General features: G+C 40.8%; 1 protein-coding gene across 2 annotated transcripts in view; it reads right to left on the bottom strand.

Annotated features, from left to right (window-relative positions):
- RASGRF2 (Ras protein specific guanine nucleotide releasing factor 2) overlaps positions 1-17566 on the bottom strand; it is a 241924-nt gene that overhangs the window by 87714 nt on the left and 136644 nt on the right. The window contains exons 16-17 of one of the 2 annotated variants that reach the window (XM_032793920.2): positions 8871-8999; positions 7425-7514 (exon numbers count right to left, since the gene is read on the bottom strand). In XM_032793920.2, coding sequence (XP_032649811.1) covers positions 7425-7514; positions 8871-8999 — 219 coding nt within the window. The remainder of the gene's footprint in view (positions 1-7424; positions 7515-8870; positions 9000-17566) is intronic. The other variant, XM_032793929.2, reaches the window with a different exon arrangement.

The following is a 17566-nucleotide window of genomic DNA, read 5'->3' as shown; positions in this document are numbered from 1 at the left end:
AATATCACACTGCCACTGTTGCACTTGGCAGCAGGGAGATGTTTTATTTCCTGAAACTTCCCCCAATGTCCCCTTCAGCCTGTAGGGAAATTGTACTTTTCATCTGTCTACGGCAGATATAGTTGAAAAAGAAAATAGTACCCTATTGGCCTGCAGTGAGTATGGTCAGAATTTGTGAAATACTACAAGTGATCAAAGGAAACATGGAATGTGATGCAAGACAGGATCTACAACTGAGAAATCAATACAGTCTATTGGAAAACATGCATCTTCATTAGTCGGTAGGTATATCTCTAGATGTACTTGTATTTTAACAGGTTGAATGTATCTGGCAGCAATATATAAAGCTAAGGTGCCCCTCTAGACACACTCATATATACACACATTACTCTGTTCAGAGGATCTATTTTGGACCATTTGGCACAAACTGTGTCACTCAATTGCTGCAATTAGTGCTTGTGCCAGAACAAACAAAAGAAAACAAAAATATTATCACATTAGGGAGATGGCTAATGGTTTCATTGATCATAGAAAAATAATGCCAGTCACACCTGAAAGGGGGGAATAACACTCACCAAAACCTTATGTTAAACTTTATTATGCTAATTATAAACATTTAATTATATGGTCAGTCTGAATTAGTTTGTGCTTGATTTACCTGAAAGGAAAGACCTAAATGCTACCAGTGGAACAATATGTAAATCTAACTGAAATTTAGACTAATAAAAGTTTGTCAACAACTGTAATGTGAATCAGGCATGACTAATTATAACAGCAGTGTCAAACACCGAGCTCAGAGGATGGACCTGCCTCAACTGAAGTATTTACCCTGTGAGAGATTTCATTTCTACAGACATAAGCTTTCATTTTAAAAAAGTAAATTTCTAGGTTTTATTGCTGAAAAAAAAATGTTCCAAAAAAAGCTAAGTGTGAACAAGCAGGGCCGGTGCAAGGATGTTTCGCGCCCTAGACTCAGGCACTGCAAGCCTGAGAGGCGGCAGAAGTGAAGTGGCCACGGCGTGCTCGGGGAGGAGGCGGTGCAGGGGTGAGCTGGGGCGGGGAGTTCCCCTGTGTGCTGCCCCCCACCTTACTTGCTGTAGGCGGCCCTCCTCATGCTCCCCTGCCCCAGCTCCCTCCACCTAAATGCCAGCAGCGACCGGGACGGCTGAAGATCCGGCCGCCGCAGTCACTGCTGAAGAAAATGGTGCCCCCAAATGCCAGCGCCCTAGGCGATCGCCTAGGTTGCCTAAATGGTTGCACTGGCCCTGTGAACAAGCCAAAACTCACGTTAAGTTGTCTTGATATGTTTCCAGATTTCTTGAAACAGAAGCTCTCAGAGATGTGAACCTCCCTAACTCATCTCAACGGGACAGTGAATTTTAAGATTAATACTGACACTTTAAGAGCCAAGTTTTCAAATAATGCCCAATGATATGACAACATTATGCAATTACCATTATTATGTGTACGGTTTAGGAAATTGTATGTTCAAATGGCCAAATAAACAAAGGACAGAAACATAGATGGTCCTAAAAGTGTCTAGTATTGCATTTTGATCCTACTGAGTGATTCTGATATAAAAACAACTTATTAACTAAAAGTTTAGTTATTATACAAAGACATATATTCTGTTCTGTAAGGGACATATTCTACCCTCAAACTTTGTTATCAGTGGGAAATTTGCTATGTATGGATGTTAGTATATGGCCCTAATTTTGTACACCAGACCCCAAAGCCATAATTTAAAATGGAATTAGGCCCCTTCTACAAACTACATATGACACCGCTGGACCATGTAGGCTCTGTTGGGTGTGTTGATAACAATGAAAACTGGGCAGACACAGGTTTTCAGCAGCATGTCTCAGAGGGGCCATGAGATGGATCTTTCATTGTACATTCTGAAGTGTCATGTTCCATCTCAAAGGGAGTTGACTGCATTTAGCTCCTACCAGCCTCAGCTAGCTGATTAGCTTTTGTATTTGCTCTGAAGAAAATTTTTCATACCCGCTCAAGATAATATGACTGCTTTTGCATTTAGTTCATGTAAGCAGCAGAAAAGTGGCGTAAGGCAGAACACTCTGCAATGAAGAAGAGGTGAGCTGATGGTCTTTTGTTCTGCAAAACCAAAACCAAGGGTAATTCAGATTCATATTGTATTTACCAAACCACAAATACTCAGTGGTAAAAAGAAAAGGTTCTGAGTTTTCCTTCTTTCTACAATATAGATTTGTAGAGAAGATTTTTCTAGAGACTTTTCTTAATACAGGTTATGACAGACTTGTGACAGGATGTAAGAACAGACTCATGATTCTGCCCCAGAATTCAGTGTCTGTTTGGAAATATCTACTCAGCAAGTGAATGTGTGATTGTAGCACAGGTAGGATATCCATGCAATTTTAATCTAGTTAGCAAGGTAATGTATACGTGGCAGAATGGATTTCAGTGTGGGCTAGCAACCAAAGTATATACCCAGGAACCCTGGATGGCTTGTATTCTGGTTGGTAGCCCATGCTGTCGAAGCCCTCACAATATGTCACCTTGTTCTTGTGAAATAATGGTATGTTTTCTACAGTAAATATCAGTACTAGAAGGAGGGAAGTCTGCCTTGTAGCATTTAGCTTCTTGAAAATAATGACCTAGGACTTTGAACAGTGAAAAATGAAGCTAACAAGGATATGAAGAAACTACATGTGAACCATTTTGGCTGAGATAAGCATATACATTCAGCTCACTTTACATTCAGTTTATTTTAATTTATCCAAACTTCTTAAGGCTCAAAATCTCAAAACAATGTATTAGTATGCTTTCTAGTCCCCCTGGTTTCCTTCAAGTAGGAATTAGTGCATTTCTCAAAATATTCATAATATTTCTGTTGAAACCAGCTGAAACCAGGATATCTAGAAGAATGCAAAAAATATAATGGGACAATGACAGGAAAATTTTGGCCCAAAATTTATGTTTTGTCAAAACAAGTTCTCTTAACACTTATGTTCAGTTGAAAAGGTTTAAAGATAAAAGACTCCACCATTAAGTTTAGTAGTTTTTCTCCATCATGTTGTTTAAAACAAATCACAGCAAAGCAGAAGCCACTATGCCTAGCTCCCATGAAGTGTATTTTTTTTGTTCGCTATTTATAAAAACAACATTGCTTTATTTGGCTACATTTGTATCAACCAAATTAACATTATTAGAGATTTTAACTGTATTTTGAATATCTTCCAGTTTCCTATAGAGAATCTACATGCTTACTGCATAAAAAAGATATTGTCCAACAGAGTGTACATTTTCTGCTAATACACACCCAAATGTATCTTGCTTCTTTAAAAATCGTTGTGTGATATTCTTACTGTATCAGAGAAACATCTCAAGATCAATGTGTAATACAGAGAAATAGGACACAAAATAAAAAGCTGAGAAAAAAACAAACAATAACACTGAAAAAAAGACTTCAGAAATTGAAAAACAAGGAAAATTCAGAAATTCCAGTAACCCCAATACATATTAACACTGGGATAATAATACTTCATACATACGAATACTACTGCCTAGCATTTGTATAGTGCTTTGCCTTCTCAGGGCACTGTATAGACGTTAACTAATTAAACATTGTAATCCTAAAAGAGTAAATACCTGTATTATTATTCTCATTTTATAGCTAGGGAAAGACAGAAAGGTGCAATGACCTACCCATGACCTACCCAGGACTAGAATTTAGGACCCTCTGACTCCTAACCCTGTGCTCATTCCTCCAAACCACATTGCCTTCCAAAAATGCAAAGAGAGAAAGGAAGTAGGAAAAAAGGACTTATATGTCTATCACTGTTTACTTCCTTCCAGTCACTCAGCCTTGCAGTTTGGTGTCTTAGACCTGGTTACACTGGAAAATTAGGTTGGTTTAGCTACATTGATCAGGGATATGAAAAATTCACACCCCTGAGCAGCGTTGTTAAGTCCCTGTGTAGACAGAGCTTGGTCAAAGAAAGAATTCTTCCATCAGCCTAACTGCCTCTCAGGGAGGTGGATTACCTATGCCAACAGGAGACACCCTTCAATTGGCATAGGAAGTGTCTACACTGAAGTGTTACAACAGTGCAGCTGCAGCAGCAGAGATGTGTCGCTGCACCATTCTAAGTGTAAACAAGCCCTTATTCAATCTCCTCTCTACTTTTCACCCCGCATCCAGCCTGTTGATAATACCTACTTGTTCTTCCTCTGAAATATGTGCCAAATCCTCCCCTTCCTTTCATCCCACTTCCAAAACCTCTGTCCAGGCCCTTGTTATCTCTCATTTTGAATACTGAAATCTCTTCATTAGCATTCACAACTACAGTAACTCCTCACTTAACAACCCAGTTATATTCTTGAAAAATGCAACTTTAAGCAAGACAATGTTAAGTGAATCCAATTTCCCCATAAGAATGAATGTAAATGGGGGGTTAGGTTCCAAGGTATTTTTTTCTGCCAGTGTGAAGCTCTGTACCTTGGGGGAACACCCTACACTCCATGTTCATCTTTATAAAATGATTGTGTGGTATCCAATGCAAAGTTTGTCATGTTGGATGTCTTCAGAAGGCTCATGATGCCCTGAGCATGGTTGTTATAGTGATATTATATTTGCATCAGAATGGTTTGCAGTTGTGCCTTTAATGTTGTCTCCTTGAGGAACTGTCAGCTCTCCTCAATTCCTTTTTCCCTTAGATTTTTTTCCCATCTAAAGGTTGAGTGTTTGACTTTTCAAACTTCATATTATTTTAATAGATTTTAAAAATAATAAATTAACGTTAATTTGGCAAGCACTATGCGTGACATTCTGTACCCCAAAGCAACACCCTGGCATATTAAGGACTATCATATAATTGTGATATGTTTTGTACATAGTATGCCTTGTGAGATATCATTTTAAAAGTCTTGATCTACTGAACATTAATATGTTGAATTGTATGTACTATCATTGTATGTGGAGTTATGAAGTTTTGCTATGTGTATGTTACTAAAATATGTTGTGAAGTTGGAAACACCCACAACTAGCCTTTCAGGTACAACAATGGGGCAGCCAGACACTGATGATGGTCCACTAAGTGGAATGCACACTCACAAGGACTACCCCAGGAACTGTATACAATGGAGACTTCTCAGAGACAGCATGTACACAGTGGAGACTGCTTTACTCAGGTCATAGCAAAACATCTTTCCAGCAAGCTGGAGGAAACTATAAAGAAGGGGAAGTGACATCATCATTTGTCCTCACTTCCCTCACAACTCAACACCTGGAAACATGTCTGGAGAACAAAGACTTTGAATGGAAGAGGTGGTCCCAGGCCAGAAAGGAGAATCCTGATGGTATATACAAACTGGGATTCTAGTTTATAGAACTGAGATTGCGATTTTACTTTTATTTCCTAGGTAACCAACTTTGATCGGTATGCTTATTATTTATAGTCACTTAAAATCTATATTTCTGTAGTTAATAAATCTGTTCTATATTTTACCTAAAACAGTGGGTTTAGCTTTAAGTGAAAGGAAAATTTACTCACATGTCTTCTCCACATTGAGGGAGGGGTGGACTGGGTAATAAACTTAGCCTGGTCAGGTTTCTGACCAGGGCAAAATGGTACAGTTTGAGGTCCTAGCCTGGGGAACTGTAGGGAACTGGCTGGAGCCTCTCTATTGTTGGTTCATAAATGGCTAGGAGAAGCATTTATGTAACTCATATGGTTTGTCCCTGTCTGTGGATGGCTGTGCACATGAAACACCTGGACTGGTTTGCAGCTTGTCACAGCATCACAGTGTGAGAGGAGCCCAGATTGGTGAGACAGAGGGCTCAGCAGTACCCCAGTTCCAGCAGTACCCCAGGGAACCCATCACATCATGCTATTGTGATTATTTTATTCCTGCCAGTATGTTTTTGCCAATAATCATACAAGTTACACATAAAGTCGACTCAAGGGTTTAGGCTTTGCTTTCAAAGTTTTCAAACTCTGGAAGTCTAATGTACTTGCTCACCTCATGACAGAAACCTCTAGTCTCCTACTCTTTCCCTACAGATTCCCTGATTCACTCTTTTCTTATCAGTTTTGCTGCAATACCTTTTCTTTAAAAAAGAAAACAACTAGTCCTCTTTTGGAACTGAAGTAAACACCACAAAATAGTATTTAATTAGATTAACACAAGCAAAGTATTTTCTTCTTTCCAATATACAGAATCTGAATAATATGAAATGCCCACATTTTATTGTATGCTTTTACGTTTTACTTTCTTATCTTTTCTTTATGTGCTTTTATAACACAGAGCCAAAAGTAACAAATCTATATTTGTTTCAAGTCAATTGGCTGTATGGGGAGCTTTAGCTATAATTGTTTTTAGTGTGATATGTTTGTATTTTGAGAACAATTTTTCTACATGTTGGAATTATTTTTTTTTAAAGTATGTTCCTTTGACAAGCACAAATGTAGGATCTGGTTCTGAGAGGCAGAGAACTCTTGTATTTCCAAAGAACTTGCTGGTGTCCAGCATCTCTCTATGTCAGGCTCATAATGATCGTGAAAGTGAATATAGACAAATTATTGTCTTCCAAAATCACAAAAGGAGATTACACCGTGATAATGTAGAGAAGCCAATCAATGTTCATCACATAAATTAATTTAGTGTGAAGTGTGTTCTGTCTTCAGGATGTGAGGACTTTGAACAAATAACTCTGATCAAACAAACCATCACAACTTTACACGTTAGAACCTGATCAAAACCTTACTGCAATCATTGGAAACAATGTCACTGATTTCAATGGGCTTTATATTATTGCTTATAAGCCCAGGATTTCAAAGTGGTTTACAAACAATATATGTCACCACTCTGCAAAGGAAGCAGATATCACTTTACAGCTGCATAAACCACAAAATTTAGACAAACTCACTCTTCGTTACACCAGCGTTTATCCAGAGTAACTGCACTGATTTCAGTGGAGCAACTCTGGATTTATGCTAATGTTATAAAGTGTAAAATTTAGTTCAGAGAAGGTAAGTGATATGCCCAAGGGCACAGAGTAAGACAACAGTGAATTCTAGGAGTCCTAAATTTCAGTATCTCATCTAATCACTAGACCAAAGAGTCCTTCTTGGGGAATCTACAGACCTACGTACAGTCAGTCAATTAGTTAGACAAATAAATCCTACACACAGGGATGGAAAACTATATCTGTTCCACCCACCTTCTTCCGTACTGTCAAGCGTATCTCGTATGTCCTGATCATCTATAGATCCCAATGGAATCTCTATTCAGAATGGAAGCCTGATTATTCCAGGGAATGAAATACCCAGGAGACTAAAGGAACAAACCAGTGACTATTTAAAACTTAGATGAACATGCTTGTAGGACAGTTTTACCTGTTGAGACCCATCTAAATTTTTCTTGCACTAAATTGTTCTCACCTGGTGGACTTCCATGCCCTGCTGCAGCTGTAGCAATAGCAAATGCAGAAGCAGGAGAAACAGAACAGTGGCTGTTGTCAGCAGTCTGTACTGTAAGGAACAGACAAAGAAAGGTCAACAACTTGTATTTGGTTTTTACTTTTTTTTAAAAAGTATATCAATGTTCATATTCTCCATTCTCCCAGCACACACAGTGAAGAGTGAATATACAATAGTTTTTTTCATGAGCATGCCTACTTATGTGCATATTTTATGTTCTCAGTGAATGAAAAGGGATTCTGTATTAGAAGCAAGATATTAAAAATATATTTGTGATTTGATTTTTATCAACAGATCATAATAATAAATAATACTGTTTAACAAAGTGGATGGTAGTGCCAATGTGAAGAAAAAAGATTAACCAAACAAAAATGAAAGTTATGATACAACTGCATTAAAAATAATGATGCTAAAGTAACTGAATTATGATTAATTTACTTCTCAATCACATCATTTTCAATAGCCAACCCAAGCAAAGTAAAAACTGATATTATTTTGAACAAGATTTAAGATTTCCCCCTGGTTGTTAACTAAAATTAGCAGAGCTTTGCAAAACATATTGTTATCACTTTGCAAGAAGTTTTGTGAACATCTCCTCTGATTTCCATTCAAATGGTTTTGCTTTGCATTTCCAGAGTTTTCAAACCAAAAATTCTGACACACAACCATAAACCACGCCAATAAGTAAAGTTTGGTGTTGGCTTAAAATTACTATGAAATATTTTCATAAAATTATTACTGATTACTGGGGAGGATTATATTTGTGATTTTTTTTTCTCCCAAACATGAAATAGTTGGTTTACAGTCTAGATTTCAAGAAAGGGCAACATTCTAAATATTTATGGATACAGCAAGAAGTTCTGTTAGTAATTTGAAAGAGCCACGTGAGAGCTATTAGAAGATCCACCTCTTGCTTTTGGTCTTCAGTTGAGCGATTTACTCAATACTGGAATGAATAATCTGATACCATCTGTAAATGTTCAGTGCCGCACATGGAGGAACAGACACAGTCGTTTCCCATTAACAGTAATGGGACTTGTGCATCTAATCATCACATATGGTACCTAAAATGTGCCCCCATAATAGCTTCTGCAAATCTGTTGAGGTCTTGAGAATTCATGTAAAGAATAGGATTGAGTCAATATTATTCCTGAACTAAGGAACATCCTGTTCCAGATATTACAGATCATTTCAGCACTTCCTAACTCCCAGTATGCTTTTCATTCTCTTGTTATTAATATGCCAATTAACTAGAATACTCTTCTTCACACTTTGCTGGCTTTTTTACATCTGAGAAATAAGCAGACACACAAACTAACCACACTATTTAGAAAATAATCTTTGTAAGAGATTAAAAAAGAATTGGAAATACATAACTCAGTGTTCTTCCAAGGCAATGTTTCTTACCTCCTGGCTGACGGTAGCGGAGATGTCGTGGAGTTGAGGGGGATCGACATGGGGAAAGCTCAGGTGCCTCAACAGTCGAGGTGCTTTCAGGAATTGTCCTGTCCACTGACACAGATTCTAGAACTGCTGCTTTAAAACACCATGAATGTTAGTACAGAGGTCACTCTGTTAGTACAGTGGTCACCATTATTTCCATAATTCACAGCCCATTAAACGTGTAAATATTATTTTCAAATATCAAGAGATCTAAACAACAGTGAAACAGCTTTAAGATATGAAGCTATTTCCTTCCTTTTTCAGTGAAAAAGTCTCTTTTTAAGCACACAGTTTGTACATCAAGTGGCTCATTTCTGAGAGATGACTGGAATGTATGGAAGAAGCTTGTGTCTCGACACTCCAAGTTTATGAAAAGCACAGAGACTAGCCAGGTTATAATGGATCAAACACATAAAGATATACCATAATCCTAATAATATGCATGTAGAGCCCGATGCTTCCCTCTGTGAAGTCATTACACATTTTGTTTCAGTGATGGCAGTAAGATCAGGTCCATTATACAAGAAGTACATTATACCAATATTTACAATTTAAACTTATTTAAGCTCCATTTAACAAGTATGAAAGTTAAAATTCAGTTTTTTCTATATTTTGCTTTATGGTATTCCTTCTGTAAGCTGACACTGCAACTTCTTTGAGGAATGCTCAGCAACAATATTCCTCTGGATAGAGGTAAAGGACTTGGAAAATACCAGGCAACTTCACAGGTACCAATGACATAACTGTAACAGTCCATAAATAAAAGTTAATTAAAACCAAGTGCTAAAGTGTCATTTTTAAAAACAGCCCCTGTCATGATTTTGCGTGTCCTTAAGCAGACTATCCAGGGGAACATAAGCTGATATGGATAGCGTGAGAAAAATATCTTTAGTAAGTCATTATATATAAAATCACAAAACTGCCTACTAATACAGAACTGAACAGTACTGCAGAGCTCATTACTCCATTGAGTAAATTAATGTCCATAACGATAAGCTGGCAGAATGGCGTGTGCCCACACGAAAAATAAAATATCTACATATCTACAAATAATGCTTCTCTATTGTATTCTACAACAGACTTGGAAAAACTGCTACTCTTACAACACAAGCACTATACTATATGTTTTAAAATGAAATTGTCTACACCAGTAGGCAGACGTGCAGAAAAAGCAATTTGACAGTGGAGAAAATTTCTCTTTAGATGTAAATGGACCATACTCAAGAAGAAATAAAAAACAGCATTGACTTAGAAATTGAATTTGTACAGCCAAATTGGATTCATATTAAGTCTGCTTTTTGGAATCTTAGCAGATGAGTAATGAAGTCAATTGATCCTAGATAACTACTTATCACTTGTTAACAGTCTCTTTCTTACACAGAAAACTTATGTTAAGGAAATAATAGGTTAGTACTTTGTATTGCTACCACTGCCACCACCCTAAGGGTGGGTATTTTTTATTGCCTTTCCTTATACTTTTCAGACCTATGACAAAATGACTCTCTCTCTCTGGTGAAGAGTGCTAGATACAGTTTCCTCCAAAATCCACCAGTGCAAGTCCTTCAGTTGTCTGGCTCACAAATCCATAGGTGTTGCAAGCATTGCAAAAACAGCAATTTAACAGATTTAAAAAATTTTTTAAAGCTAATGTTAAAAATATTATATAATACCTAGGTTGAGAAAAGAGTGTCTGTACATCTGGGTATAGAGCTTAGATTTTCCACAAATACAAATTTTGTTTTTAAAGTTGTAAGATACATATAGTGCCTAATCAACAATAAGCAAAATTTAGATGAATGAATTTAAGAATACAGTTTAGATGTTTAGGTACATTAGATGCATTCGGGTACATTACTCATGGAAAAAGTTATACAGAGAGTTAGCAGCAGAAAGCAAAATATGTCAACAAGTGAAGATTGTCCCTGAGTAATTGAGAATTTAGGATAGGTTGTCCATTTAGAGAAAAAAACAGTCCATCAGGAAAGTATTTGAGTTACTTTTCCAACTACGCTTCTCATCAGCACTCCAGCTCATCCCTCCTGGTATTGCCGATGTCCAGTGATTTGTTCTATGTAGATGTCCCTCGTCCACCTGACAGCATCTGACATCATGAGTTGCTGCATCAGTCAAGTGTAGTGTTGACTGACTCTACATTTTCTCAGCCCTTGGTTGTTACTGGGTCCCATGTGCCCAAGGCTCCGATGATCAGCACGTGAGTTTGGACTTCGTAGCCTCTACTCTCAGGGTGTCGGCCAGAGGGGCATATTTCTCCGCCTTTTGAGATCGGGTATCATGGAAAGCTGGGGTCTTGTTTTCAAAGTGCACTGTGACATCCACCATGATGATCTTCTTCCAGTCCTAGTTGGTGATGACGATGTCCAGGCGCAGTTGGCTGTCAGTTCCGGGGATGGTGAAGTTCACGGCTACCTTCCCCACAGGTGGAGAGATGGCTCTGACCAGGCGATCTTGGATGGTGTTGTGTCGCAGCTGCCAGGCTCTGGAATGGGGCTTGAAGCTACACAAGACATGGGGTAGTGTTTTGTTGGCACAGCTGCACTTCCTGCATCACTTGTCCTGATTCCCATGGTGGATGACTCTATTCAGTGGGACACAGTTGAGCCAGACTTGGTGGATGAACTTCCAGTTGTCAAATAGTGTGAAGTTGCCCCTGGAGAGGAAGCAGTTGCTGGCATCCTATTTGCATATCACCTCAAAGGCCTTGCCCTGGTCTGGCTTCCACTTCAGGTTTTCAACTATTTACAGCAGATGACATCCTTCAGGGTCCTCTCCAGCTTGGTTCTGGCTCTCGGAATGATGATGTATTTATGTGATGTTTTCTCGATTTCTAAATGTTAATATGCTGCCTGTATAACACTCCCAGTACCTCTGGTCTCGGGAATTCCTGTGTAATGGGGTGATGTGTCCCATGGGCTGGAGAGCTTGGGGCTAAATGAACCATGATTACAGGACAAGACACATCTGAGTAGAATCAAGTGATCCCAGAATAAAAAGAGCAAGAAGGTGCAGCAGCAGGGAAGGTGGCAAGATGAGGAAACTGAAGCTAAGTCTGCAGATACACTGCTGGGAACAAGAAGACTCCTGCAGGGCCCTGAGTCAGCAGGGGAAAAGTTCACAATGCAGGAGAAAAGCTCTCCAGGCAGGGAGGCCTGGGAGTAGGGTGACCAGGCAGAAAGTGTGAAAAATTGGAAGGGGGGGGTAATAGGCACCTATATAAGATGAAGCCCCAAAGGACTGTCCCTATAAAACTGGGACATCTGGTCATCTTATCTGGGAGAGATCCTGCACAAGAAGCACGCGCAAGAGACTCACAGACACTCAAGAAGGAGGGGGATGTATGTGCCCAGCTGAAACTGGGGTGAAAGCTGCATGAGTCTGTGTTTTGTTTTGAAAGACTTTGTATTGGACTACTGGGAAAAAATGAACTAGGCTTGGGGCACCTGAGGACTAAGTAAGTGGGATCCCTTCTGGGAATTGTTTGGAGTGCTTTGTGAATTGTGTGTTTTTGAAGGACACCTGAAGAGACAGGAGAGCCTGACAGGCAGAGTTCAGTACAGCAACATCTGTCCATGAAAGATGCTCAACAGGCAATCAGAGGCCACACTGCTATACTCTGCAATGTCTCATTTTCTGGCATTAGATAAAAATAACCCATACTTTACTATTTTAATGTGTAATGTATAATAGGAATAATATATTATATCCATCTAGGACAGCAGCTATTTTGTGTATAGTTCATTCTACACTTGTGTCAGATTCTGCAATCCCAATGAGGCTACCCTGGTATAAGAGAGAAGAATGTGGTCAACTGTATATAATAAATACTATATTTACGTATTCTAAGAGTATGTTGTGATGATACAAATCTTCCACATTATGTAATCCATGTTAATGTCCAGCCTATAAAGTACGTAAATAGAGCTCTACAAAGATTTCAATTGAGACTTGAACAATGATGATCTAATATAATTCCTAACAATGATTTAGTAACAAAATCTAATTAAAGAATGAGCTAAAACATTGGCTGACATACACTACTACACTGCTGAGGTGTGAAATTGGTATTAAGGGACTTAATTGTTTGAGAGAGTTCTCTCTGATGTGAGATACAGGAAATGGATACACTAAACAATATGTAAAATGGAATAGACTGCAACCATTCACCTTTAATATAGAATCCAGGCTACTCATATCAAGAACCTGCATTCTACATGGACAGAACCCACTGTAGAATTCCACAGAATGCTAATTAGCAACAAAGATTCCTTATCCTCTACGGCTTCTGATGTCTGAGACTCTGTGCCTCGTTTTGGCTGGGAATTTTTCCAGAACCATTTTTATTTTAAAAGCTGCAGAGTAGACCTTAAATCTAAGGCCTGGTCTACAGTACAAACTTAGGTCGACATAAGCTGCATTAAGTCGATCTAAAAATGTATGTGTCTACACTACTGAGTCCCTTCTGCCGACCTAAGTGGCCTGTAAAGTTGACTTCTGTACTCCATGTATGCAAGAGGTGTAGAGCTTGATTCAACATCCACAGGTCGACATGGGAATAGTGTAATTTGAATGAATTGGCCTCCAGGAGGTGTCCCACAGTGCTCCACTGTGACTGCTCTGGAGAGCACTTTGAATTCTACTGCACGTCAGCCAGGTACACTGGAATCAACCACTTTCCTGTTAAAGCCCTGGGAACTTTGGAATTTTCATTTCCTGTTTCATCAGCATGGAGAGCTTGCCAGCACAACTGCTCATGGAGACTCAAGGCCAAAACTATGCTCCAGCATGAAGTACATAAGAAGTGGTGGATCTTCTTGCTGTGTGGGGAGAAGAATCTGTGCAAGAAGAGCTCTGACATCTATGCCAATATCACACGGGGCATGGAGGAGAAGGGCTATACCAGGAACATGCAGCAGTGCCGCATGAAAATAAAGGAGCTGCAGCAAGCGTACCAGAAGACAAAAGCAGTGAACAGTCATTCTGGTTCTGCCCCAAAGACATGCTGCTTTTATGAGGAGCTGCAGGCAATTCTTGGCAGAGATCCCACCACTACTCCAAAATGCTCCATAGATACTTCCCAGAAGCCCCAGGCGACCTCAAGCAACGAGGAGGACATTGTTGATGAGGAAGAGGAGGAGGCAGGGCCGGCTTTAGGCCAATTCCCCTGAATCGGGCCTCATGCCTAAGAGGGCCCCGCACCCTAAAGAAGAGTGCCTAATTTTTTAATTTTTACTCACCTAGCAGTGGTCCGGGTCTTTGGCAGCACTTTGGTGGCAGGTCTTTCAGTCGCTCTGGGTCTTCGGTGGCATTTTGGCTGCGGCTTGTTCAGTGCCGCGGAAGACCCGGAGTGAGTGAAGGATGTGCTACCGAAAACCCGAACCACCACCGGATATTTGAACTGGGCCCTGCACTTCCTAAAGCTGGCCCTGGGAGGAGGAGGAGGAGAATGGGAGGTAGGCAAGTGGAGATCCATTCTCCCCAACAGCCAAGAACTATTTAAACCTGGAGCCCATCCCTTCACAGGACCAGCTGGCAATGGAGCGTGATGCCAAGGAAGGCACCTCTGGTGAGTACACATTTCCAATCAGACTGGACATGCTATGATTTTTTATGTTTAATCTGAACAAAAAAGTAGGTGTAGTGGGTATCAGTGGCCACTCCAGCTATGCAGAGGTGCTCTCCAAAAAAGGCTGTTTATGTGCACAGGGATAGCCTGGGAATCCTCCATGGAGATCTGTAGGAAGCTTTCATGGAGGTATTCTGCAATCCTTTGCAGATGGTTTCTAGGATGGGCTGCCTTATTTCATCCACCCCACTAGGACACTTTCCTGCACCACTCCAGTATTAACTCTGTTGGCATCACTGCAGCACACAGCATAAGGAACAGGTCTGTACCAGATGCTTGCAACAGCTGCTCCCATCCGCCTCTGTTACCCTCAGGAGAGTGATATCGCATAGGGTCACCTAGGGGAAACGGGAGAAGTTTTCAGTGCTAGCCCTTAAACCGCAAACAATTCAACAAGTAATATGACCCATTTGGTGAAATCTGGATCACACAACCAAGCTTTCCCAAACATGCCATGGTTGTGGTTGGAAGGGATCACCATGAATTGCAAGTAGCATTGAAAAAAAAAGGGGGGATGGGGTGGCAGCTTCCTGTTTGTCTCCCTTCCTCCCCTCCCAACCCAGTGTCGCTTTTCTAAAAAACAAACTATACGGGTGGGAGGGGGGCCACTATGGGCTTTACACTGGTGCCTGTCCTCAAGCTCCATCCAGGTTGCTAGGGGAAAGGCGGCTTTTCTCAAGCTCCAACCTGTGATCCTAAGGATGTCTTCACAAACGCAGCAACACAAGACCTCTCGCCCATGCCTCATGGCCTTACTCACCACGGCTGGAGCAGCAAATCGATTCTTGCAATAGCCAGCAGTTGTGATTACGTTGTATCTTGCAGTGAAGTGTATTGAGGGTTTGTTTTTTTTATAAAAAAAATTAACCTTGCACCAGAAACAATGTATGCACTATTAATGTTACCCTTGTGCATTGCATTCTTTGCAGCTGAAACCTTGTCCATTGGTGCATTCTCCACACTGGGACAGAGTCTTTCCGAGACTAGAAGGCGGAAAAAGAAGACTCATGAGGACATGTTCAATGAGTTAATTCGCACCTCTGAGAGTGACAAGATGGAGCTCAGAACATGAAGGATTACACTGTCTGAGATCCTGGACATGGACAAGGAGGACAGGAAAGCATGCAGGGAACAAAAGCATGCCACGCAGAAAGGGATGCTGAGGATTATGAAGAAGCAATCAGACATGTTGAGGCGTCTGGTTGAGGTTCAAGAAAGGCAGATAGCTGCTAGATTCCCTCTGCAGCCTGTGCTGAACCTGTTGCCATCATGGCCCAGTTCTACATCCTCCTCCCCAAAATGTCAGATGGGACAGGGGGTAAGAATGTTCAGTGTTCCTTGCACTCAACACCAGGGGAGGGTACAAGGACCAGAAGGTGCATATTCCCACACCTTTGGTTGCTATTCCAGTGCATCTGTAAGCAAGCTTTCCTTACTTCTCCCCCCACAATGTTATCAGCCCTTTTGCCGCAAGTTATCTTACTTTTCTTTGCTCTCTCTGTGTGTTTGTGTGCATAATAAAATTTCATGGATTGAGGAGAAAAGGCTCTTTATTCATTCCACACACGGTAGTTGGTGGGGTGGAGTTTATAGGGGAGAAAATGAAATGGAAGGACAGTTTGGTAAGGAACAGCACAGATAAGTGTCATATTACTCTGGCTCATTGCTGAAACTGGGTTTCAAAGCCTCACGGAGACGCAGAGCCCCTCGATGTGCTCTTCTTATTGCCCTGGTGTCTGGCTGCTCAGAGTCGGCTACCAGACAATCTGCCTCAATGCCCCACCCTGGCAGAAACTTTTCTCCCTTTGTTTCACAGATATTATGGTGCACACAGCAGCCAGCAATAACATTATGGATATTGCTTTCACTGAGGTCTAACCTAGTAAGCAAACAGTACCAGTAACCTTTTAAACATCCAAAGGCACATTCCACAACCACATTCTGCACTTGCTCAGCGAATGGTTGAAACAGGCCCTACTGCTGACGAGGCTGCCGGTGAATGACTTCATGAGTCATGAGAGCAAGGGGTAGGCTGGGTCTCCCAGGATCATGACTGGCATTTCAAAATCACCAATGGTTATTTTACAGTCTGGAAGGAAAGTCCCTGCTTGCAACTTTCTGAACAGACCACAGTTCCTAAAGATTTGTGCATCATGCACCTTTCCTGACCTTCTCACGTTGATGTCAGTGAAATGGCTGGAATCCATCACAGCAAAACCATCCACTATGTCCTGCACATTGCCCAGAGTCACTACTCTTCTTAGTAGAAGTCTGTTAATGGCCCTGAAAACTTGGATCACAACAGATCTCACGGCAGATTTACCAACTCCAAATTGATCCCCCAATGACTGGTAGCAGTCTGGCATTGCAAGCTTCCACAGAGCTGTCACTACTCGCTTCTCCACTGTCAGAGCAGCTCTCATTTCAGTATTGCTGCGCTTCAGGGCTGGGGAAAGCTCTTCACACAGTTCCTGGAAAGTGGCCTTACTCATTTGAAAGTTCTGCAGCCATGCTCATCATCCCATAGCTGCATAACAATGTGGTCCCACCAGTCAGTGCTTGTTTCCTGGGCCGAGAAATGGCGCTCAACTAGGTCAAGGTGATGTACCAATGTCGCCAGCAACTGAGAATTGCTCCGCTCTATGTCTTCCAGTAGGGCTGCTTGTGTGGCATCACATTGTTCCATGCGGCAGGTCCTGAATTGGCTGTGTAATTACTGCAGAATAAGGTTTGTAATACTCACAACAGTGTACAGTTGATTGCTAAAAGGCGCAAAAGAGGCTTGGTTTGTTTGCTATTGATTTCAGGGAGGGAGGAAAGAAAGAGGGAGGTAAGTGCAGGATGGGAGACTAACGCCATGTTCCCATAACCACTGTGATACAGCATGGCCAGGGGGCAGCATAAGAGTGTTAGCAGGGGGCCTTATTCCCTGCCAAGGGAGGAAGGTTTGCTTTAGATTAACTAGAACAGCTGTGGCCAATTAGAGCACCTGACTCCAATTAGAGCACCTGACTCCAGT

Source organism: Chelonoidis abingdonii, chromosome 6 (genome assembly GCF_003597395.2).
Source record: "Chelonoidis abingdonii isolate Lonesome George chromosome 6, CheloAbing_2.0, whole genome shotgun sequence".
Classification (NCBI taxonomy): domain Eukaryota; kingdom Metazoa; phylum Chordata; order Testudines; family Testudinidae; genus Chelonoidis; species Chelonoidis abingdonii.
Note: the sequence above shows the minus strand (reverse complement) of the source record. Positions and strands in the feature narration are given on the sequence as shown.